This window comes from Leopardus geoffroyi, chromosome B4 (assembly GCF_018350155.1).
Source record: "Leopardus geoffroyi isolate Oge1 chromosome B4, O.geoffroyi_Oge1_pat1.0, whole genome shotgun sequence".
Lineage (NCBI taxonomy): Eukaryota > Metazoa > Chordata > Mammalia > Carnivora > Felidae > Leopardus > Leopardus geoffroyi.
In genome coordinates, this window is record NC_059341.1 from 92,959,876 (window position 1) to 92,985,351 (window position 25,476).

General features: G+C 38.2%; 1 protein-coding gene and 1 long non-coding RNA gene across 4 annotated transcripts in view; one reads left to right on the forward strand and one right to left on the reverse strand.

Moving 5' to 3' along the window:
* Positions 1 to 1,973: 1,973 nt before the first annotated feature.
* The window catches only part of CAND1 (cullin associated and neddylation dissociated 1), a 43,441-nt gene continuing 19,938 nt past the window's right edge, over positions 1,974 to 25,476 (forward strand). Inside the window, exons 1-3 of one of the 2 annotated variants that reach the window (XM_045465764.1) lie at positions 1,974 to 2,521; positions 13,847 to 13,990; positions 24,240 to 24,394. In XM_045465764.1, coding sequence (XP_045321720.1) covers positions 2,454 to 2,521; positions 13,847 to 13,990; positions 24,240 to 24,394 — 367 coding nt within the window. In that variant the 5' untranslated portion in view covers positions 1,974 to 2,453. Of the gene's footprint in view, positions 2,522 to 13,846; positions 13,991 to 24,239; positions 24,395 to 25,476 lie in introns of those variants that run through there. The other variant, XM_045465765.1, reaches the window with a different exon arrangement.
* LOC123591443 overlaps positions 7,656 to 25,476 on the reverse strand; it is a 207,057-nt gene continuing 189,236 nt past the window's right edge. For both annotated transcript variants that reach the window (XR_006709324.1, XR_006709322.1), the window contains one exon: positions 7,656 to 7,836. This is a non-coding gene — a long non-coding RNA (uncharacterized LOC123591443). The remainder of the gene's footprint in view (positions 7,837 to 25,476) is intronic.

Consider the following 25,476-nt stretch of genomic DNA (forward strand, 5'->3'; position numbering starts at 1 on the left):
CTATGGTATTTAGTTATGGCAACACTAGCTGGCTCAGACAATGGCTCCTTTGACTCTTTTTTTTTTTTTTTAATGTTTTTACTTTATCTTAGAGAGAGAGAGAGAGCATGAGAAGGGGAGGGGCAGAGAGAGAGGGAGACACAGAATCTGAGGCAGGCTCCGGGCTCTGAGCTCTCGGCACAGAACCCCAAGCGGGTCTCAACCCCACAAACCGTGAGATCATGACCTGAGCTGAAGACGGTCGCTTAACCTGCTGAGCCACCCTGACTCTTAAAACAGCCAGATTGGATAATACTGTACTCTGATGATTGTAGTGTTAGCCATAAAGAAAGGAGGCTCAGAGACCTTAAAATGAATTGCTTAAGACAGCTAATAAGTGTCAGTAAGCAGAATTTATATTCAAGCTGTCTGGCAACAAATATCATAGTTCAGTTGGAAACTGAAAAATGAAAGGATTTAATACACAAATGGAGAAAACGTGAGTTGGTGTCTGACTAGATTCAGGCTAAAAAAAAAATGTTATCACCAGATGACTGAGATTTTAAGCCTTGGGGTCCACCCGAGGTAAATGACCAGCTTGTTTGTGTGTGATGTGCATAGCATAGTTTGTATAAATATTGTGGAAAGGTTGTTCAGAAGGGAGTCAACTGTGGCTGAAACTCTTAGAGAATGATGGTTGACTTGGGTAAAATGAGTGAAAAGATACGGTGCTACTAGGGAGAAACACAGCATTAAAGTAAAAGGACATGTGGGGGTAAAGGAGGGGAAAATTTAGGTATGAATTATGAGGCCAGATCACATTTCATCGGTTTTAACCGTTATTGATTATAACAGTGCCTGACTTTTAAAAAAAGACAACTACAGGAAAGAACAGTAGGGAAGCGTCAGATTTTATAGTTGGAAGGAAGGAGCTTTTTCTTTTTCTTAACAAGAACAGTAAGAGAGACCATTTTCGTTGTCGCCTGACTGCGCTTTCCCATTCTTTAGAAAGCCCTGTTAGCTAGCTCCAATTCCAATTAAACAGATAAAAACGTGGGTACTAAAGCAAAAGATTTGGTATCTGATCTCCCACTGCTGTGTGTGTGTATGTGTGTGTCTGGAAACAATAAAATACACAACTGCAGGATTATTAAATCCATAAGAGCTGACTACAGAGGATAGTCCTTTAGGTAATCTGAATAAAACGAGTAGGCCTGAATACAATCGTTCGTCGTTGACCTTCCTTGCTTTAGGGAGCTAGCTAGCTCTTTCACGCACTGAGGGAGCCAGCAGAGACTCCGCTACCTTCAGAGGATGAGACTACCATCATTCTCAAGGATTAGCGCTAGGAAATCTCTATTACATCTCTGCCAAGAACACTAACTGATCCGCAATGCGCCTGCCCAAACCGCAGCAGCCAAGCTCTGCAGACACCCCACAACAGCAAAAAGAGCTGCAAGAGGAAATCCGAACCCACGGCAGAAACCAAGGGCGCGGGGAGCTAAACGTTTTATCCACCACAACTGCCTCGCTAGACTACAAATCCCGGCATCCACTCCTCTCACGGAAGCCAATGAGGAAGCTGCAAGTTCCTTCAGCCAATCACATCCTGACTCAGTGTAACAACCCCGACTGCATTCTGGGATTTGTGGTTTTCACGTGGCAACACTATTCCCCCGTGGTGAAGGCGAAGTAGGCCACGCGTCCGATTCGAAATGAAAGCTCCTTTTAATAATTCTTATGTTGGTTCCCACGCTGCACCTTAATTATCAGTACTCTATGGCCTTATACTCCTTAAGAATCGTAAACCTTCCCCAGTACTGTCGTACAGAAAAAAAAAAAAATCAAGTTATTCTCAGATTACAGCATGCTCTTCCCCCTCACCCCCCCGTCCTTTAACCGTCGCTTTCAAGTCTCGCGAGAACAGCCCCTTTTGGTCGTTGTCATGCTTTCTGAAAGGCGGGCCACGCGAAGACTGACGGAATCTTCAGCCAACAGGATTGCCTTTTAACTAGCGTCGCTACAGCGTGCGTGGGGAGACCTTCGTGAACCCTGACCTCAGCTTTCCGTGGCGTCCCGCGTTCGCCGCCCCCGCCCCTGGAGCGAAGGAGGCGGGTTTTGGCCTCTTGCCCTAGGGAGCGAGTGCGGAGAGAGTGGGAGCGAGACGGATCCGAGTAGAGGCGTCTAGCTCCCCGGAGAGGCCCTGCTGTATTCCTCGCTGCCCATGAGCTCGTTCTCCTGCGAGCAGCGCCGTCGTTAGGCCGGCCCCGAAGCCTCTGCTTCCTCCGGGACAGGCCCGCTCCTCGCCGAGGAGGAGGCAGCCTGTCGAGGCGCCTCCCTAGTCCGCGTCGGCGTCGCGCTGCGACCCTGGAAGCGGGAGCCGCCGCAAGCGAGAGGAGGAGCCCCAGCTACAGCGGCGCCGGCAGCGGGCAGCAGCACCAGCAACGCCAGCGGGCGGGATCGAGGCCGTCAACATGGCGAGCGCCTCGTACCACATTTCCAATTTGCTGGAAAAAATGACATCCAGCGACAAGGACTTCAGGTGAGGCCGAAATCCGACCCTGCGCCCACCTTGGGGTGCCCCATCCGCGGCCCTGGCCCTCACACAGGCCTTGCCCCACCCCTTTGGCCTTGGCGGGTCCCTCTGCCTTCCCGAGGTCTCCGGCCCACCACCCCGCTCCCCGCTGCCGCAGGCTCCTGTGCGCTCCCACCTTCCAGCCCCCTCCCCCCATTCTTTACTCTAGGCGGTTGCCCGCCGCTGGTCTGAGGCCCCTTCTGCGTCCCCAGACGCCGCCACTGCATTCCCTGCCCCCACCCCCAATCCCGAGACATGATTCTCGCGTCCCAGGTGGCGTGAAGGGGCAAAATCACCCGCCGTTGTGGGGAAGGGACTTGCTCTAGGCTTGGGGACCGGGAGGCCGGGCCTGCCGGCCCTCCCGCCTCAGGCACTAGGCCGCCCTGCTCGCTGGGGCTCTGGCTGCTGCCCACTCCGGGCCCCAGGTGCCGCCTCTTTTCCCGCAGCTGGGAGTGGGCCTAGGTGCATTCAGCTTCAATGATGTGCTTGTTTTGGGGTGGCTGTTCCTGGATTGGGTTATAAACTTTTTCTTTGGACCATTCCTTTCGGGAAGGTGGGAAGAAGGGGGTGGGGTGGAGGGGAGCCAGGCTGGGGAAACTTGACTCGCAGGGTTTTCCCGCCAGCGTCTCTTGTCATTTTTCCTTGTCAGGTAAAAACTAAGCAGGAATTGGGGATTCCAGTCTCATTTCCTTATATCCAGAATTACTGCCAGAAAGGTGAATTCCTGAACCTTAAACAGAAGAGTAAAATGAGCAAATGGATCTTACTGATAGAAGTTTTCAAATACGAGGGTGGTGAATATGAAGCCTCATTTATTAGCAGTTCTGTTCCAGAAGACTTGTACAATCGTTTCCAAACCTTGTAGCATGCATATTGAAGAAATATTATATTTTCACGGGTTATCTTGGTTTTTCTCTCTCTCTGTCTCTCTTTTATTTTTATTTTTTGCATTACAGTATTTGTTGGATTTCTTCCTTCCTACCTCCTATCCTTACTGATCACAGAATAAATAAGCTCCTGGTCTAAAAACAAGCTTTATATTTCTTTGATACCTGTTTTGTTCTCTAAGGCTCGTTGATTGTGTTTTGTGTGCATTTTAAAGAAAAGAACAGATAGTCTTCTATTAAAATCGTGGCTGAAGTCAAAGTCTTAAGGCTATAAGTTATAAGTCTACACAAGTTTTATGTAGATATGAACAGTACCCTTTAACACCTGAAAACCCATCCAGACCTTATCTGCCAGGAAGAAATTTCCCCATTTGTGAAAAGAGAACCATGAAAAATGTAATGATCACGTTCCTAATTAAATTGATGTGCTGGCGTATTCAAATGGCCAGTGAAATACAGTTCTGGTTCTGTGACTTCAAAGCCAGAAATGAATTTTTTAAAGTTTTGCTACCTACGGAGTTAAGTATTGCATTTGAAACTTTTTAAACCCGGTTTGCTAATACCGAAGATTTTAGTGTTGTGACTTTTTGGAAGAGACATGTTTGTTTTGGGTAGTGTAGATCAAAATCAAGATTATTGGAGAAAATAAAAGTTTTGGTGTTTTTTTTTTTTTTTTTTTTTTTTTTTTTTGCTTTTTTTAGAGTTAGAATTCTGTTTACTTCCCTTTGGAGCTTTGCTTGCTCCCAGTGCAAGACACTGAAATTGAAATACATATTTGGGTGATATGTACACACACACATTTAAGTGTGTGTGTGTGTGTGTGTGTGTGTGTGTGTGTGTGTGTGTATTCATACTTACGGCTGTGTAGAGTGTGTGGTGAGATTTGCCCCCTTCCCATTTCTGTTGGTTTGGCTCATTCTGTAAAAGTACTCAATATCATTCTGATTGTATGCAATTTCATACTAGAGGTAGGTAGCACTTTCCTATAATGGCACTGTTTTGGTCAGCCAGTAAGACTTGTGTATGGGTGATATGTTTGGTATAAACAAATCAAGTCATGTGAATGTTGCATATGTGATTTTTGACTGAAGATACTTAAATTTCTTATAAAGATAATACATACATGCTTTCATGTTTTCTTTTTTAAATAAACTATATGAAAGAAATATTGCTCTGATGTTAAGTTACAGTCAGTGTTGAACTTGATAAGAATTATCTACCAGTTTCAGCCAGAGTAAATCAAAACACTGCTTGGTGGATTATTTTTCTAAAAGTGTAATATTGATATATTTCTTTTTTTTTTTTTTTAATTTTTTTTTTCAACGTTTATTTATTTTTGGGACAGAGAGAGACAGCATGAATGGGGGAGGGGCAGAGAGAGAGGGAGACACAGAATCGGAAACAGGCTCCAGGCTCTGAGCCGTCAGCCCAGAGCCCGACGCGGGGCTCGAACTCACGGACCGCGAGATCGTGACCTGGCTGAAGTCGGACGCTTAACTGACTGCGCCACCCAGGCGCCCCGATATATTTCTAATAGTTGGTGAACATTATAGAAAGATAAGTGTGGAAACCGTGACTTGAGCAATTTGACATTAAGATTTTTTTAAAAAAATTTTTAATGTTTATTTTCGAGAGAGAAAGAGAGAGACACACACACAGAATGTGAGTGGGGGAGGGGCAGAGAGAGAGGGAGACACCGAATCTGAGCCAGGCTCCAGGCTCTGAGCTGTCATCACAGAGCCCGACGTGGGGCTCAAACTCACGGAGTGTGAGATCATGACCTGAGCTGAAGTCGGACGCTTAACCGACTGAGCCACCCAGGTGCCCCTTGACATTAAGATTTTTATTAACTCTGTTCTAAAGACCTGTCTTATGTTCAAGCCATCTAGTTAACAGACAAGTCTTTGGAACTAAAGCACTGTGTATATTAAGTTACAGATATTTAACAGATTGATTAAAATAGTGAGCACTTGAAGTCAAGTATTTTGAACATTTTTCTGTATAATTGCAGTACAGACATTTGAATGTACGTGTTCTATTTTAAAATTATGCCTTTTAACTTCTCACTTGAAATTTATTTTGGTATAAATATCATACTTTGTTGCTACATGTTTTAAAATATCTACCAACAGAAAGATCTTGAGGACAAAGTTAAAAGTCTGGAATATCAAACATGTGCAAGGGCACTTAGCACTACTTGTGCTAAGGGCAGAAGAAAACAATGCTATATCTAAAAGGAAAAAAAAGATTATTATTCTCATGGTGGAATCCATAGAGAATATGACCTGCTGGTCACAAAATATGGGTTCTAGTCATGGGTTCTAAGGAGTCTTTTCTTTGAACCATCTGTGAAATCTTGGGCAGGCTACTTTACTTGGGATTAAATTTTCACTTTGTACATGAGTGATTACAAAAAGTCCCTAATAGGCCTGAAATTTTAGGTCTCTGGATAACTACATAGTCCGTTCATGTAAAGAAATGGGTATAGGCTTCAAAATTTTCAGATGTCAGCATTTTTAAAGAACCATTTTGTAAGATTTAAATCATGGGTTCAATTGGGGGGGGGTCTAACGTCCTTTTCTTTCGTGTTTTAGTATTCTGTATTCTTTGAAGGTGGTATCTTTTTTTCTTAACGTTTATTTTTGAGAGAGAGAGAGAGCGAGCACACGAGCACGAGCTTGAGAGGGGAAGGGCCAGAGAGAGAGGGAGACACAGAATCCGAAGTAGGCTCCAGGCTCTGAGCTGTCAGCACAGAGCTCGATGCCGGGCTCGAACTCACAAACTGGGAGATCATGACCTGAGCCGAAGTTGGACGCTTAACCAACTGAGCCACCCAGGCATCCCTGAAGGTGGTATGTTAAGGTTTAGTGCCAGTAGTTAGGTAATTCTGTAGATAACAAAATGAAAACTTTAGTGGTCATGAATCATGTGAATGCTCCACTTATGAATGTTAATGTTGAAAATTCAGTGAGTTGAGGTAACTAAAGTTTTGCTTTTATTTTCATATGCTTCACCACTAACTGAATTATGGTATTACGAGGAATCAAGAGCTAAAGAAAATTTACCATTATTTTATTTTTTTCTATATAGTAGTTAACATTAATGCTTACTGTCGACTTCGTACACTTGATTCTAATTATCTTTATTATGATACTAGTAAAGTGAGTACTAACAGTCTCTTTTCCAGTTGAGGAATCTTAGATGTGGTGATATTAATTAAGTACTTGCCCAAGGTGGGTTTGACATTAGATCTGGGATTTCCAGACACCCCCAGAGCATGAACTCTTAGCTACCATGTTACATTACTTCTCCAGAATTTTGACTAGGGTACATTTAAGACTAAGAACTTAAATTTCAGTTCCTTCTCAGGAATATTCAGTTCCTTTGGGAATATTATGGAATATTTTGTGCTAGAAGATGCTTTTAGTAATTCCCTGAGAAGGACTACAAAATGTTTAAGATCTAGTGCTTGCCCTCAGTAATACTCCATGCTTGTGGAATGGTTAAGACATTTTTATAAAAAGGTGGAGAACCCAGGGCAGTATGTAGTTATTAGGCTTAAGTGGCAGAGAAGATGAAAGCAAGGAGGTTGATGTTCATAGAGTGATCTGAGCTAGGCCTTGAAATTGTAGGTAGAGAAAATGAGTATAAGTATGAAAGCACACTGTACAAAACTCCATTGGGGGAGAGGGAGTAGGTAATTTTGACTGGAGCTGGGGGTCAGTATTGTGTAGGGAACTGATTGAGGGTGGGGACCTTGTTTCACTGAACTGAATCCTGTACTGTTTTGGCCTTGCGGGTTCTTAATAAGTGCTTGTTTTAGTTGAATTGGATTTTAATTCCAGAGTTGAGAGAAAAGCATGTAAGGATTTTGGGAAATGTCTTCCAGAAACCACTGTAAAATCTCGCAATCTTTTTTTTTTTAATATCATTTGATACAATTTAAAATAATTTTTTAGTGCATTGCAGAATTTCCTAGCTTGATAATGGTTTATGTTACCAAATTTATTTATTTATGTATTGTTTTGGACATTAGAAGGTATTTTCTCTTGGAAACTTTAAAATGCTAATTAATAAAAACATCAGGTCTGGTATGGAATCATAGCTTTTCAGAGCTGGAAGGGACCGTAGAGGTCTTACAGCTGAAAGTACTACATGGGCATTTACAATAATGTAACAATAAATACTAGCTAAGTTCTCTGGACAACTTGTGTTTGCAGAAAAGTAAGTTTAATCAGAAGAAATAGATTTGTAGAGGTTAAGAAGGTGATGTCTGGGCACTTTTTACGTACTTTGCTGGTTGATGGCAGTAAGCTACTGGATTTCACTTACGTGATTTTTCTTGATAAAGGTGTACTGCTAATGCTGATTATCAGCAATGATTAAGGCTCACCACTGAAAAATAGAAGAAAGACCTCATTGAGGAAACTGGAAAGAAGAAGGAGTACTAAAAATTAGTCTTATTTACATGAACAATACTAAGACTGTCCTAAATTCATGTTCTAAGGGAATAAATAAGAAAAAATGAGATAGTGGTAAGTTCTTTGAAAGATAATTGGTTCACTACATGATGCACTTGGCCGGTATTATTTAGCTTTCTTTTGGTAACAAGGGTAAAATTGTGTTTGTACATGAGGGGAGGGTTGTGAGAGCTGCTCATTGTGCAATACAAGGTGTCTATTTCTACCACTGTTTCTACATCTCTACCTTGGATTTACTAGAGATGAATAACTCACCTCAAGGAACTTTCAGTTCCAGAATAAGCCAGGTGTTCCTAACTGTTTGCAGAGCCTGGCACGGTTCCTAATGATGGTACCCCCCAACTGCTTATTGAATAATGAATGAAATGGCACTGCCTGTAGGTTACATCCACCTAGGACTCCTGTAGAAGCCTGGAAGTTAACGTTCTAACTTCCCTGTCTCCCGTCTTAAGCCATTTTTATTCTTATTTTGTCCTGTTAGATTACCATCTACCAGATGGCCCAATTTGGAAAACCTTGATGTCACCCTTCTACCTTTCTCTGTCTCATTTAGTTCCCTGATGAGTATTTCTCAAATTAGTCTTCCTGTCCCAGGCCTCTTTTTAATCCAGTCTGTTGGTAATTCTTCCGTTGGAGTTTTCTTTCTAAATGTCACAGCTGATCATTGCCTTCCCCACTAATTCCCATTGACTGCAAGACAAACTCTAAACTCCTTAGCTGTTGCCCACCTAAGATCACCAATGCTACTTTTCCCCAAATTTCTAACAAGCTCTATGTAACTAATTCAGTGGATATTTTCTTTGTTTATCTACTTGATATACAAGGACTGTTTACCACTTGTTACTCCTTGAAATTCTCTGTAGAGTCATCCCTGACACAGGTTGGGTTTATTACCATTACAGTGAGGGAGAACACACACTATGCGAAGTCTCAGTAAAAAGATGTTGGGTCCTATTCATTTGGGTAATTTTGGGAAGGGTCTGAGGAAGTGGAGTTTCACATTAGATTGGATTGTTGGAAAGTGGGGCAATTCCATCATTTGACATCCTAATACACAGAGGGCAAGACTAAAGCAGAGGCAAAACTAATTGAAGAAGCAGCAGTCACTTAATGAGTTAGAAAGGGGATGTTCCGTATTTTGTGGTAAGTGAACTTGTCTGAGATGGATGTTCTATGAGGTTGTTTATGTACAGGAAAACAATATGTTTTAGCTGTAAGCATCAGATTGGTTTGAAATAACATTGAGATAGAGGTATAAGCCTCAGATCAGTTCCTGAAGTGCAGAGCTACAGTTTTTTTCCTTCTCAGTCCTCACTTTTGGCTGCAGGGCATTGATTTATGGTGTTCACACCTTCACTCTTGCCGAGATTTTGTTGATTAGGATTCTGAGGAATGGACATTCAGTGTAGTCTGTGGTTGAGCCAGGTTTCTTAATCCTTTCTCCTGTTGTAAGATGAGTGGTTGAACCATCCAATGTGGCAGTGGCTGTTAAATCACAGTAAGACTCCTGCAGGGGTACATAACCTGACTGTAACACCCAAGTCCTGTGGTTTTCCTCCTCCTTCTTTGTCCATTTTCTAACTCATCCCTTACCATCCCCATATCTAATCCATTTCAAAGACTTACTTTAACCTTTTAAATCTCAAATGATTGGTTCTTATTATTCTCAGTAGTTAGTACTATAAAGTTACTATGAATGTTGAATTAGTGATTCTAAGCCTTCTAGAAGTACAGTGGTAGGTTCCTGTGAGCCTCTAGTCACAACATTTTCATAGTTGGTTAGCTCATAACCTTGTTTTGTGTATTCCTGTTTAAAGACACCTTATTTAAACTACGTTGTTGATTCATTCACACATGCTCATGACCAGCAGCACTAACTTCATGCTTGAAAGAAGCTTATCTAATACATGTGTTTTTTTCTGGAAGATACATCACAGCCTTCTTGTAGTTTGGTAACACTAGACAGTACTTCACTATGCTTGGGGTTCATTTTAAACAGCAAAATTACTAACAAAGCACAAACATGCAAAAGATGTGGCAATACATAGAGAAGAGGATACTCTACAGTGTGTGAGCTGAAACAAGAATGCATTTACTCTGCTAATAATGAGGATCGATTGTATGTCCAATTTTCTTCCTCCATTGATTGTCATAACCCTGATTCTGGCTACCATCATTTCTCACTTAGACTGCTGCACGAACTCTTCTAACTGTTCTCCATTCAAGTTGGCTGAAGGAAGCTTGGTTCTCTCCAAACTCTTACCATAGTGTATGTAGCTGGAGGAATGTTTCTGAAATGCACATTTAATCATTTCCATAGTCTCCCCATCTCTACCTCAGATGCCTTTCAATAGCTTCCCATTGCTTTTAAAATAAAGACTAAAATCCTAATAAGACCCCCAAATCTCTTTAACCTCCTGGTCCTTGCTTACTTGGCCATCTCCCTGCTCCCCACCCCCCCAAAAAAATTTCCTGCTCATGCTTCAGGTCTCACTCTTCCCTGGTGCACAACCCCCAATGCAGTCTACATCAGGTTATTTTGTTATACCATTGAGTTCTCTTTGTGCCATATTCCTTTTCTTCCCTTCTTAGCATTTATCTCTGTTCATAATTACGTATATAATTAACCCATATATGTAGTTTTTTTTTTTTAATTAAAATGTCTCTATTTGACTGTATTGTAAGCTTCAAGACCGCAGAACTATGTGCTTTTACCATCTCTTGTTTATACAGAGCCTAGCATAGTACTTGGTACATAATAGGTTCTCACTACATAGTCAGTGAGTATGTAAGATCTTTCTTATCCTGACCTCAACCTACATTTCCATCTTCTTCCTGTTAGGTTTGTTTCTATTTGTGCCCCAGCCATTCTTAACTGCTTCTTGGCCCTTCACTCATGAAGCGTTACATCCCTTAGCATTGCTGTTGGTGCTACCAACCCCACCCCACACTAACACAGACAAAAATGAAAATTTTAAATCCCAAACCAGCTTTCCCCATGCAAATTAACACTCAAAGGTATTAATCCTTTGAGATCCAAACCAATAGTCTGTTCTTTGGTGGGATGATTGTCAAATGTCCTTGAGTATTTTTCAAAATCTGTAAGATTGGGATTTGTACATTTACCTGTCTGCCGTATTAGATGAAAAGGTTAAGAGGAAGGGACTGAGTCTGTTTTATCATCTTCGTTCTTGGCACCATACCTAAAATAGTAAATGCTTAAGAGACATTTTACAAATTGTCTTTTGAATCTGCTATGGACAGATTTTAAGCTCGTCAAACAACTTTCTTATAAGATGATTTATAGTGCAAATTTTTATATCAAATTAACAGAAGGAAGAAATTCTTAGAACCTTCTGGTTTTGGGGTCACCATAAAAAGTAACTTTTGGTATAACTTAATACTATTTCAATCTGTTTTTCCTCATTTGTAAAAATACCTGTTGCTAATTTTACTGGTGCTTATTTCAACTTTAAAAAAAATGTTTGACCATTAATCATAGGTTTAAATTAAAAAATACTTCTATTGAAGTGTAGTTGACATACAGTGTTATATTTCAGGTGTATAACATAACGATTCGACAGTTTTAATTTTGTACATTACACATTCGTCACCATAAGTATAGTCACTATCTGTCATCATACTAAATTATTACAATATTGACTATATTCCCTATGCTTTACTTTTCATCCCTGCCATTTATTTCATAACTAGAGTTTGTGCCTCTGAATCCCCTTTAATACCCTCTAGGTCCATATATGCTGTTGAAAATGACAAGACTTCATTCTTTTTTATGGCTGAGTAATATTTCATCATTCTTTATCTATCAGTGGACAGTTAGGTTGCTTCCGTATCTTGGCTATTATAAATAATGGTGCAATGAAGATAGGGGTGCATATATCTTTTTTTTTTAATTTGTTTAATGTTCATTTATTTTTGAGAGAGACAGAGAGAGAGGGAGACACAGAATCTGAAGCAGGCTCCAGGCTCTGAGCTGTCAGCACAGAGCCCGACACAGGGCTCGAACTCACAGAGTCTGAGATCATGACCTGAGCTGAAGTCAAACGCTCGGCCAACTGAGCTACCCAGGTGCTCCGTGTATATATCTTTTTGAATTAGTGCTTTTGTTTTTGGGGGGCAGATACCCATCAGTGGAATTGCTGCGTCCTATGGTATTTCTATTTTCAATTTTTTGAGGAACCTCCATACTGTTTTTCCTAGTGACTACCAGTTTGCGTCTTAACCATCAGGGCATGAGGGTTCCCTTTTTTCCACATCCTTGCCAGTACTTGTTATTTCTTGTATTTTTGATATTGGCCAATCTGACTGGTGTGAGGTGATACCTTGTGGTTTTGGATTAATCATAGATTTTTGAAAATGAGTAGACTCCTCTGAGGTCAGGAGCCAAGGTTTATTTACTTTTTGTCCTTTGCTCATAGTCCAACCTTTGTAGCATAATAGGCAGTGAATAAATAAGTGGTAAATAAAGGAAAGAACCTGTGTACCAGTAGACTCCCTTCAGAACCATAAAACAACTTTTTGCCTTTAGATTATTTGCTTTGTTACCTAAGTTGAAGTTTGCCATATTCTCTTCAACCAGATAATAAGCGTTTCAGGGGTCTTTAGAGCACCTAACTACTAACTACTGACGTTTTATTTCATGGATTTTATGTAAGTTGAATGGCTAAGATGTTAAATGGCTTAAGGTGTGTAAAGTGCCTGCATTAGTATGCTGCTCATTTCTGTTTTTTATTTTCTAGAATATCGTGTGGTTTTAATTTCATTTGTCATCATATAAAATGGAGAGGAGCTTCCAATTAGAACTGTGTTCATTTAAAAAAAAGTGCATGCTTACTTTACCTTGTATAATGCCAATTTGAACACAGGCTTTTCTTTATAAGCTGTTTCATAAAACTTGGTAAGAATTGTGCTTGCATTATAGTTTAAAACTTTGTCAAATCAGCATTAAGTGAATGAACATACTAACTCCTTAAATTCCTAAATAAGTTGTTTTGCTAGTCCTTATCCCATAGTTTATTGCCTATATTGCCAGACTATTTGTGTAGTTATTTATCGTTTCAGCTCCAATAGTTGTGTTTTTTAATTGATCTAAACATGGATTTGACATTTCTGTACGTAACATAAAATAACTACACTTTTCCTCAAACTGGATCTGGTTCAAATACAGGAGAAAAGCATTAAGTAATTGTTATTTAAGTAAGGTTATTTCAATAAGTAGAGAAGAACCAAGAACTATGGGAAAAATTCATTTGGCCCTTAAACAGATTTGAGAGGCTTTATTTCAATGTGATTATATATTACTACGAGAAATTACTTTTAAGACCGTTGTTTGGTGAGGTATATGAGGAAAAAATCTGAACATCTGTTTACCTTATTTTTGTCTCCTGTTAACCCTTTACTTTAAAGCTGAGATTAGACAGTTGATCAGTCTGGGTTTTTTGTCAGACTATTCAGTATTAAACTTGTCTGTGGAAGTGGTTTTTGAGGGGTCTGGATGTCAGATGGAATGATGTTCTAGAATCACCTCTTTATCATTTTGAAAATACACCTGATACCTTGTGATGGGAGTTGGGGTAGAGGTGAGAATTTGTATTTTGGAAGTTTCCCAGTAATTTTGTAATGTGTGACCCACCCCCCGTGCCCCAACACACACAATATTAAACAAGAAGGTATTCTTAATGTTTGTAGTTAAAGGCTTCCTAGATAAAATTCAAACTGCATGCAAAGAAAAAATAAAGGCACCTTTCTCCTCCTGGAAGCAATGATGCTATTAATTAGAATGAAAGAGCATTCACTGTAGGTCCTGTCAGTAACTTAAAACAGGACTAACCTGGAGGAGAATCTTTTTTTTAAAATTAATGCTTAAAAATGTTTAATTACCAATCAATTTAATTTTTTGATAGGTTTATGGCTACAAATGATTTGATGACAGAACTGCAGAAAGATTCCATCAAGTTGGATGATGATAGTGAAAGGAAAGTAGTGAAAATGATTTTGAAGTTACTGGAAGATAAAAATGGAGAGGTACAGAATTTAGCTGTCAAATGGTAAGTGTTTTTTACTTGCTTCCCACCTCCACCACCCCGTTAAAAAATTTAGTGTAATGGTTGGTAAATTATCTTAGTCTTGTGCTGTGTCTTTCTGTAGTTTTCTTTAGGGTTTGCAGGTGAGTCGTGGGTGTTTAATGTTTGTAAGTGGTACATACACACTTCTTAAAGTTTCTATATTGACTAGATGTGGCTTTTTATGGTATTATTTAAAAAAATTTTTAATGTTCATTTATTTTTGAGAGAGAGACACACACCGTGTGAGTGGAGGAGGGGCAGAGAGAGAGAGGGAGACACAGAATCTGAAGCAGGCTCCAGGCTCTGAGCTGTCAGCACAGAGCCCAACGTGGAGCCTCGACCCTTATACCTAGAGATCATGAAGTTGGACACTCAACCGACCGAGCCACCCAGATGCCCCTATTTATTTATTTTTAAAGTTTTGAGAGAGGGAGGGAGGGAGGGAGGGGAGGGGGAGAGAGAGTGGGAGAGAGAGAATTCTAAGCAGGCTCTGCACTGTTGGCATGGAGCCCAATGCGGGGCTCAAACTCATGAACCCTGAGATCATGACCTAAGCTGAAGTTGGATGCTAAACCAGCTGAGCCACCCAAGTGCACCTATGGTATTTTAATTTGCGTGAAATACATATATGAAACTTCAGAAAGAGCGGTTCTTTCACTTGTTTGACTTGATTTTTTTTAGCTGGGTTACAAGGCCTCCCTGCCTCTAGTCATCTCTGTATGAAAATTTAGGAACCAATGATCAAGGGAAATAAAAAATAAGCAGACTTTGTAAACAATAGCAGCAGTTAAAACCATAGTTAGTCCAAATTAACAGTGATGACACAGCAGTTACAAAGAATTGTTCCTAAAAATTGTGGGAATTCCAATTGTCTTTGTGTACAGTGCAGTAGGAGCATCTAATTGGGCACGATGTTGACAGTTTGCCTCTTACTTTTAGTAATCAGGTACAGAATTTGAGTTCTCAGTAAATTCTATTAACAAATAGTTTAATTTATGCATATCAAATACTAGAAAACCTTAACAATTTACATAGTAAGTTATTAGAAAGTATAACGTTTAGTTTCATATGACAGATTAGGGAATTTTGTCATTTTGTATGCCCTATGATAATTAGGCATCAGTTTAAATAAAGCATTGTCTCATGACTACTTTTTTATTGCATTTTATTTATAAAGGTTTTAAGTTTGTTTTAGGCTAAGCTTTTACATACTTGCTGTAAAAACAGGCAAAAATGTGAGAAATCATTGGTCATCATAGAATTTCTAGACCTGCAGTACAATTTTCTTTAACTTGGGACATTTGCAAGTTTAAAATAAAATGTGTCTTCAAAAGATAAGATGCAGAATAATGTAAATGAGTATAATTTACTTTAATCATGATTTTTTATCTTTTATTGTTTTTGCCTGTGCTTAATAAAATAAAGTTCTGTTCAAAATATATGCTGAGCATTTACCAGCTTTTGAAAGTAGTGTTTGTCCCAGATTGAGAGTTGAGAGGTACATAGCTCTTACTTGGATGTATCATTAGGAACCTGAGCTTTTGATGTTTTGAAGACCTTTTATACTTAAAATCAACACGTTGGGGGAAGAAATGACATATGTTCAGGAAAAAAGAAAGGAATTAAGATGTAAACAAAAGTAATACAGTAGGAGATAAAACCCAAGAGTGATTCTTGGAGGAGGGAAAATCACAGTAGATAAATTACTAAGTAGCCTTATTGAGAAATTGGGAAAATTGTTAAAGAACCTATCACCCAAAAGAAACTCAGGCCCAGAAATCTTTCACACGAGTCTTCGAAACCTCAAAGAACAGATAATTCCAGTACAGAGAGTTCTAGGACTATTTCAGAACATAAAGTATGAAAACTTCCCTGTCTTTCATTTAAACCCAACTACTGATAACAAATCCTGACTGAAGATAATACTAAAAAAGAAAAGTACAAACCATTTAAATGTTAAAAGTATAATCCAACAATATAGTAAGTGTAATAGACCACGATCAAGTGAGATCAATCCCAGGAATATGAGGACAATTCAGTATTATGTGCTTGATCAGTATATCTCATCATGTTAACAGATAAGAGGAAGAAAAAACAGTTGTCAATGCACTGGTAAGATTCAGCATTGACAATTAAAAAACAACAACACAAAACACAACACTTAGGTCAACAACAACAGCAACACAAAACAGAACACTTAGTTAGGTTACTTAGTGTAATTAGAGGAGTGAAACCCCTTCCAAAGACCAATATCCTACTTAATATGTCATTGGAGTGAAAAACAGGTCAGGTCAGGGATGCTTTATCTGACTAGGGAAAATTCGCTGTTTTCAAGGGAAACATTTAATAACATGGAGTTGACAAGACCTTTTTTAGCATTACAAGTACACAAACATATACATTCATACCTCAGCCCAAAAGCCAATAAATTACCAGATACCTTTACACTAAAATCAGCTACAAAGCAAAGATGGTCTCTATCTCCACTAGATTCTCTTTGAAGGTATTAGTCACTGTCGGACAAGTGGGTAATAAAACTGGTCACGTAAGAATTGGAAGAGGTTCATGGGAATGTGGGAATAATCAAGTCAGTCAAAAAAATTTAACGCAAATAGGAAGAATTCAGTGAAGTAATACGATGTGAAAGTAATGAACAAAAATCTGTAGCTTTCATATAAGCAAGCAGTAACCAATTGGAGTATCTCATGGAATCAAATGTTCATTTATTACAGCAACAGAAAGACAAAATGCCTAGGAATGAAATGTAACAAGAAATGTGAAGTGGTGACCTTGAGTAAGGGTATTGTATGGTGTATGTAAGGTTATAGTTTTATCTTTTTCAAAACTTAAGGAAAACTTTAAAATATTTTTGACCCCTAACAAAAATGTACTTGGAATAAATGGAAAGACATTCCATGCGCTTGGATAGGATAACTCAACAAAGTTGTTGGTTCTCTCCAAGCTTAGTGCTAACTTACTTGTAAAAATCAGTTATTTCCGCAAGCTAGACAAGTTGATTCTAAAGTATATTTTAATAAATATTTTTAAATTTTCTTTTAATGTTTATTTATTTTTGAGAGAGTGAGCACGAGATGGGGAGGGGCAGAGAGAGAGGGAGACGATGAATCTGAAGCAGGGTCCAGGCTCTGAGCTGGCAGCATAGAGCCCGACGTGGAGCTTGAACTCATGAACTCTGTGAGATGATGACCTGAGCCAAAGTTGGACGCTTAACCAACTGAGCCACCTAGGCGCCCCATTCTAAAGTATATTTTGATGGGAGAGGGAAGGAGGCAGGTGTTTGCCAAGAAGTCTGAAAAAGTATATCAGTTGCTGAAGTTGGAGAGGTATTGCTTAGCCCTGCTAGATATGAAGAGACTATTATGTTTCTCTAATCAAGTAGTGAGGCATTAATGGACAAATGGAGTTAAATAGAATAGAAACTACGTGATGGGAAGTTGAACTTTTTTTTTTTTTAAACACTGGTTAACCATTTGAAAAAGATAAAATTGTATCCTTATCTCACATACAACATTCCTACTTAAGGTCACCATTGTTTTGTTTACCTTAAAGTAGTTTTGCCTGTTTTAGAACTTCATATAAATGGAGTTATACAGTATGTCCTCTTTTGTGTCAGCTGTTCTCACTCACCATATCTGTGAGATTCATCCATGTTGAGTGTATTAGTATTTCTTGACTTTTTATTACTGATTAGTAGTCCATTGATATCTGTTTATGTATTTGGTTTCTTTCTTGGGTTTGGCCATTTTGAATAGAGATAAAATGAACATTCTTGTATGAGTCCTCTTTATGATATAGATCTTTCCTTATGGATAAATACCTAAGAATGAAATTGCTGTTGTCCATTTAGATTTTTAAGAAACTGCCCAGTTGTTTCCCAAAGTATTTTATCATTTTACACGAATGTCCCAGTTGTCTCCACATTCTCCTCAGCGTTTGGTTTTGTCACTTTTTAATTTTAGCCATTCCAATAAGTGTATAGGTGTAGTTTTTTTGTTTTTGTTTTTGTATAGGTGTAGTTTTAATTACATGTCCATGATGACAGTGCTGTTTTGTGTTTGTTAGACTGTTTTTTTTTTTTTTTTTTGCTGGACTTTTCCCAATTGACGCAGGGAAATATATGCAATTCATATATATGCATATATTTTATATTTTCTTCCAACTTGATAAGCTTAAGTTTTTAATTTTAGTTTTAAATTCAGTTTTGTTTGATTTAACTTATAAATTAATTTTAACTTTCATGGTAATTGTTTTCCCTATCATAAGAAACCTTAGTTTTACCTTTTGTTGCAACAATTTTCTCTTGTTTTTTTCTAAAAGCCTAGGAGTTTCAGCTTTTACTTTTAGTCCTGTGATCTGTCTTGAATTTTTTGTGAAGAATTGAGTTTTTTTTTTAATTTAATTTTTTTAATGTTTATTTAGAGAGAGAGCACGTGTGCAAGTGGGGGAGGGAGAGAGGGATACACAGAATTGAAGCAGGCTCCAGGCTCCGAGTTGTCAGCACAGAGCCTGATGTGGGGCTCGAACGCAGGAAATTAAGTATCATGACCTGAGCCAAAGTCGGATGCTTAAGCAACTGAGCTACCCCAAGTTCATTTTTTTCACATAAATTTCCAGTTGCTGAAGCAACATTTCTTGAAAACACCTTCTTTTCTCTATTGAATTGCATTGATATCTTTGTCAAAAATCATTGACTATTAAAATGTGGGTTTATTCCGAGGCTCTGTTGTGTCTCTGTGTATTCTTTTGCCAGTACAAAACTGTTACATTAGTGTAGTGTATTAGTCAGCCTTGCCACTATTGACTTTTTGGGCAGATAATTCTTTGTTGTGAAGAGCTATCCTGTGCCTCCTGTGTATTGTAGGATGTTTAGTAGCATCGTGGCCATTAGCCACTATTTGCTAGTACCATTCATTCCTTCTTCCCCCGGGAGTGACAACCAAAAATGTCTCCAGATATTGGTAGCTGTCTGTTGGAGGGTAAAAATTGCCCTTTGTGCAAAAATGCTGGTATAGATCTGTAGAAGCCTGATGTAAGGTAGTGTAAGTTCTGTAGCTTCATTCTTCCTTTCCCAAGAGAACTTTGATTTTTAGTTGTTGGTTTTTGTTTTTGTTGTTTTGAATTTCCATGTAAATTTTAGAATCAGTTTGTCAATTTCTCTTCTTCAAATAAGTTTGCTAAAATTTTGATGGGGATTGTGTTGAAGCGATATAGATTTCTGAAGAGAATCAACATCTTAACAATACTGAGTGTTTTCACAGGGAACCATAGTATCTCATACTTCCCTGGTTAATAGTAGTTTTTGTTAATTCCTTGGGATTTTCTACCTAAACAGGGGTCATCAGTGTCATCGGTGAATATCCTCTTTCAGTTCTGATTTTGATAATTTGTGTTTTCTCTTTTTTTCCCCTCAATTCATCTAATTAGGGATTTACCAACTTTACTTACTAAAGAACTAAGTTTTGTTAATTTTCTCTATTGTTTGTTGCCTATTTCATAGATTGCTTCTCTTTTACTATTTTCTTTTCATCTTCTTCCTTTCACATTTTTAAGCATTTAAAGACATATATGTGCCTCTAATTACTTCTTGAGCTACATTCTACAAATTCTGGTACAAATCTATTTTTTAAGATTTTAATTTTATTTTTAATTTTTTTTTTAATGTTTATTTATTTATTTTTGAGAGCGAGAGACAGAGCACGAGCAGGGGAGGAGCAGAGAGAGAGGGAGACACAGAATCCGAAACAGGCTCCAAGCTGTCAGCCCAGAGCCCGACGTGGGGCTCGAACTCAAAAACCATGAGATCATGACCTGAGCTGAAGCCGGACGGATGCTCAACCGACTGAGCCACCCAGGCACCCCAAGATTTTATTTTTAAATAATCTCCATATCCAATGTGGAGCTTAAACTCACAGCCCTGAGAACAAGCGTTGCATGCTCTACTGAGCCAGCCAGTACCCCTAGTCTGAAACATTTTTAATTCAGCGTGATTTTTCTTTGATCCATGGGTTATTAGAAGCAATTGTCAAATGTTTGGAGGTTATCTAGATGTTTATTTTTACTGGTATCTAATTTAATTTCCATTTTGGTCAGAGAACCATACTCTTTAAAATTTCAGGATGTTTGTTTTGTCTACTTAGGTTTCTTTTATGGTTCAGCGTGTGGTACGCCTTGGTGAATGTCCCATCTATACTTGGAAGAAAGTATATTCTGCAGTAGTTGGGTATAATGTTTTAGAAAGGTCAGGGTAGTTGATAAGGTTCAGATTTATATCCTTTGTGATTTTTTTGTTGTTGTTGGTATTAAATACCGAGGAGTGTTTAAGATTTCCAACTATGATAGTTTATCTTTGATAATCAGTTTTTGCTCCCATGTATTTTAAAGCTATATGACTTAAGTGCATATACATTTATAATTATGTCTTCTTGATGTTTGACCTTTATGGGCATAGAATATTTCTCTTTAAATATACCTTATTGTGAAATATATTTTCTCTTATGTTAATATGGAAAAGCCACCCTAGCTTTTTTTCAAAGCTTTTTAAAAAATGTTTTGTTTACTTTAGAGAGAGAATAAAAACAGGTAGGTAGGGGAGGGGCAGAGAGGGGGAGGTGCCGAGGATCTGAAGCAGGGTACGCACTGAGAGTAGTGAGCCGGATGTGGGGCTCAAACTCAGAAACCATGAGATCATGACCTAAGCCGAAGTTGGACACTCAACTGACTGAGCCACCCAGGCACCCCCACCCCAGCTTTTTTAAGATTAGTGTTTGCATAATGTATCTTTATTTTTCAGTTTAATCTGAATCTGTGTTTTTATCTTTATTTTTTTTTTTTTAATTTTTTTTTTTTTCAACGTTTATTTATTTTTGGGACAGGGAGAGACAGAGCATGAATGGGGGAGGGGCAGAGAGAGAGGGAGACACAGAATCGGAAACAGGCTCCAGGCTCTGAGCCATCAGCCCAGAGCCCGACGCGGGGCTCGAACTCCCGGACCGTGAGATCGTGACCTGGCTGAAGTCGGACGCTTAACCGACTGCACCACCCAGGCGCCCCTGTGTTTTTATCTTTAAATGATGTGTCTTGTAGACAGCAGATAGTTAATTCTTGCTTTTTTTTCTGATTGTTTCATGGTTTTTGCCCTTTAATAGGAGTGCCTATGTAGTCCATTGACATTTATTGTAAATATTTGATTTGTTTGGATTTAGGTGTGTGTCATTCTTCTTATTTTGTTTTTGTTGTTGTTCTGGGTTCTTTTTTTTTTTTTTCCCTGCCTTCTTTTGGGTTAATCAAATATATTTTTAAAAAATGTTTATTTACTTTTGAGACAGAGACAGAGACAAAGAAAGAACAGGAGTGGGGGAGCAGAGAGAGGGAGACAGAATCCCAAGCAGGCTATGCACTGTCAGCTCAAAGCCTGACTGGGCGATCTCAGGACTGCAAGATCATGACCTGAACTGATAGGAAGGGTTGACACTCAACTGACTGAGCCACCCAGGGGCCCCTGGATTAATCAAATATTTTATAGCAGCAGTTCTTAAAGTTTGATTCAGGGGACCTTGGAACATCCCATGACCCTGGAAGCATCAAAATTATCATGTGAATAATTCTAAGGTGTTATTTTCCCCTTGGCTCTCCATTTTCTTTTAAGTGCATGGTTTAATTTTCCAGAGGCCACATGACATGTGATATCACAACAGACTGAATGCAAAATCAGATAATGAGATCCATTTTTTTAAGCGCAAACATATAAAACAGTGCTATTATTCTCACCTTTTTTGAGAGTATAGTTTATTTTCATTACTTGTAATTTTTAATATGGTATAAACATCGACAGATACAGTGCACATAAAGAAAAGCTCTTTGGGATCTTGATTGATTTTCAAAGTGTTAAAACCAAAAAGTTGAGAATTGTCACTCTAGGGGTTATAAATTGCATCTTAAATTTATGGCAATCTATTAAAAGTTAATATTGTACTAGTTGATATAAATTGTATAAAAACCTTGAAACATTTTTCATTTACTTTCTTCCTGTATTTGTGCTTTTTTTTTTTTTTTTTTTTCCAACGTTTATTTATTTTTGGGACAGAGAGAGACAGAGCATGAACGGGGGAGGGGCAGAGAGAGAGGGAGACACAGAATCGGAAACAGGCTCCAGGCTCTGAGCCATCAGCCCAGAGCCCGACGCGGGGCTCGAACTCACGGACCACAAGATCGTGACCTGGCTGAAGTCGGACGCTTAACCGACTGCGCCACCCAGGCGCCCCTGTGCTTTTTTTTTAAAATATATGTATGTGTGTCTATAATACAATATTATAGTTTGAAGAAAAACTATATAGTCTTTTTAAATTTTAAATTTATTTACTTGTTTTTTAGTACTCTATACCCAGTGGGAGGGCTTGAGATCAAGAGTTGCATGCCCTACCACTGAGCCAGCCAGGTGCCCCATATAGTCTTCTAAATATAGCCTTTTATGTTTACGCACATTTACATTTCTGGTGATCTTTGTAAATCTGAGTATCTGGTTTAATTTTTCTTCAGCCTAAAGAACTTTTCTTTGGCAATTCTTGTAGTATAGGTTTGGTGGTGATAAATTTTCAGCTTGTGATAATAAATTATCTTTACAGTTTTAAGGAATAATTTCATTGGATTTGGAGTTCTGGGTAGATCTTTCTCTGGTTTTAGTTACATCATTATCTGGCATTCAAGTTGTTGTTTTCAAAAATACAGTTTTAGAGAGTTGACAGACATTATTGCAGAAGGGTTAGTCCAACAAAACTATTTTGCCATTGCCAGAAGCTAAACTCTTTAAATTCCTTTTTGGAATCCCTTTTATTTTCACTCTCAATGTTTTCATTGTTTCACCTGGGTCTCTACATATATGCCATGTCTCTTTTGTCATTGCCATCATTTTGGATTGGACTGTTGTTGGAGAAATCCAATCTTCCTGATTTTTTTTCGTCCTTCTCCTAATTCTCCAAATTGCACTGTCTTTGACTTCCCTAGTCAAGTAGTTGACAGCTAATTGAGCATCTGTATATGAAACATTGATCTGACATTTATCAAATTAAACTATTTTTATCATGTCACGTGTGCTTGACAAAGTGCATTGGCTCCCAATTTTACCACATCACATTTAAATTTGCTGGCCTGACTTTAAAGGTTTCCATAATGTCTCAGGGGCCTACCTTTCCTGTTTTCTTTTATGTGTATTTTGTATCAAACAGTTCTTTTCACCCCTCATTTCTTTCAGTATGCATTCCACTCATTCTGTTCTCTGATCTTTCCATTTGAAATGCTCTTCTTTTTTTAACAATATTCCACCAAAGTCCAGTACCTAAAAATCTGTCCGTAAGGTTCAGTCTCCTGTCCTGTAAATGCTAATAACATTGAATTTAAAAGTTTTTTTTTGTTTTTTTTTTTTTTTTTAAGAAATTGTGCAGAGTAGTGAATGCCTTCATTTCTCAAGTAGTTGTGTGAATTCCTTACCTTATCAACCAGTGGTAAATGTATGGAGATAGGAGCCATATTTTTCTTATTCAGTATAGTCTTGAATACAATGGCTCTTCAGTGAAAATTCATGCACCAAACATCTATTTTAAATTCTATGGGAAGCATGCAAAGGAAGAACTTTTCTTCATCCTCAAACAGTTGACCTGCATGCAAACCTATAATAATAGTGTAAGATACTAATATGGAAGGAATATACAAGGTTCTTTGGGAAGACAGAGTAGTACTAACTTTTTGCAGCAGATTATTTAGTGCTTTAAAAATTTAAACAAGAAAATAAGAGGGATGTAAATTTTTTTGGTTCACAAGATAGAGTTGGTGATGATAGGAGGAAGGAAGGGTTAAAATTGGCAAAGTGAAATATTGGATGGCATTGCTATTTCATTTAAACTGTAGAATCCCTGTTAGGAGCAGACTCCTAATTAGCCTTTTTATTACTAAAAAAATGTGTTGTGTATTTGAAGGGTTGGGGGGGTGGTAAGCATCTTGTTTCATGATACCATGGTAGAAATCAGTGGGGAGATGTGGGAAACCCATCAATCAAATTTGTTTTAAACCCTTAATTCATATACTATCTGTGATTCAGGCATAGTGTATTTGCTTTGTGCCGGTAGTTGCTAGGCAGAAGAAATTCTTTTACTTGTCTATTTTTCTGTTTTTGTATTTAATGTAAATTAAAAACTTTATTTTCTATTTTATATTACAGTCTTGGCCCCTTAGTGAGTAAAGTGAAAGAATATCAAGTAGAGACAATTGTAGATACCCTCTGCACTAACATGCTTTCTGATAAAGAACAACTTCGAGATATTTCAAGTATTGGCCTTAAAACAGTAATTGGAGAACTTCCTCCAGCTTCCAGTGGTAAGCAAGAGCACCATTTTCTTCCTAGTTCCTTTTTACTTGGAGGTATTTGCCCTCCACCTTTTTTTTCTCCTGGTCAGGGAGGGAGAGCAGTGCCTGTCAAAAGGTCTTTGTAAAGATCCCATTGAACAATCAAGGGAAAAAAAAGCCTGAAGTCCTATTTTTGCTTAAAAATAAATTCAATTTTCAGTTTTAAATTAATATCTTTTGATTGAATTTAAGTATCTTGTAGGAATACCAAGATTTTATATTGTTGTATGTACCATAACTACAGAATAGAGTTAATGCCAACCTATGCAATGAGGGAAAAGATAACCAAAATTTTGAGTTATTTCTGATTAGTTCTCTATTTTCAGTATTAATTTTGCTTTGTATCAAAATTCATGATGTGTAATACTTAACACCATTAAAACAGCTGTGAAATAGTTGAGTTTACTAGTATCTTTAAGGCTGAATCTACAGCTACCTTGGTAATTTAAAACTACAATTAATGAATTTGTCTATTAATTAGATTTTGGTCTCTGGCACAAATATTTAGGTAATGCAGATTTTAGAATTGGTTTTGACTACTAAGCTATCAGCTAAAATCAGCAGGCTAAGGTTTTTGATGGTCTGATTCACAGATGGGGTGAAATTATTACCTCCCTATTTCGTGGAAAGATGGAGACTAGTGGTAATGTAGTCTAAGTGTGTAGGTTTTACTCCTTTACTTAACAAGTATTGATTAATCATTTGCTCTACTAGCTACCGTGCTAGATGATTCACGTGTATTATTTCAGTCTAAAGATCAGCCATATGGGAGGTCTTAATATTTCCAGTTTATTGTTGAGGGAACTGAAAGAAAGACTAGGTTAATTCACCCAAAGTTTTGATTACCTGTTTGGGTAAAGATTCAAATCCTCCATTATCTTTTAATCCAAAGCTGATGCTTTATCTACTGTATCTTACCAGTTTGTCCTTACTCTTATTATTTCAATAAAATATCTCTTATATTATTACATTGATTAATTATGTCAATAAAATATCTCTTGTATTAGTTAACACTGATAATCATCCTTAGTTCTTTTCTCTCATTGAAACAT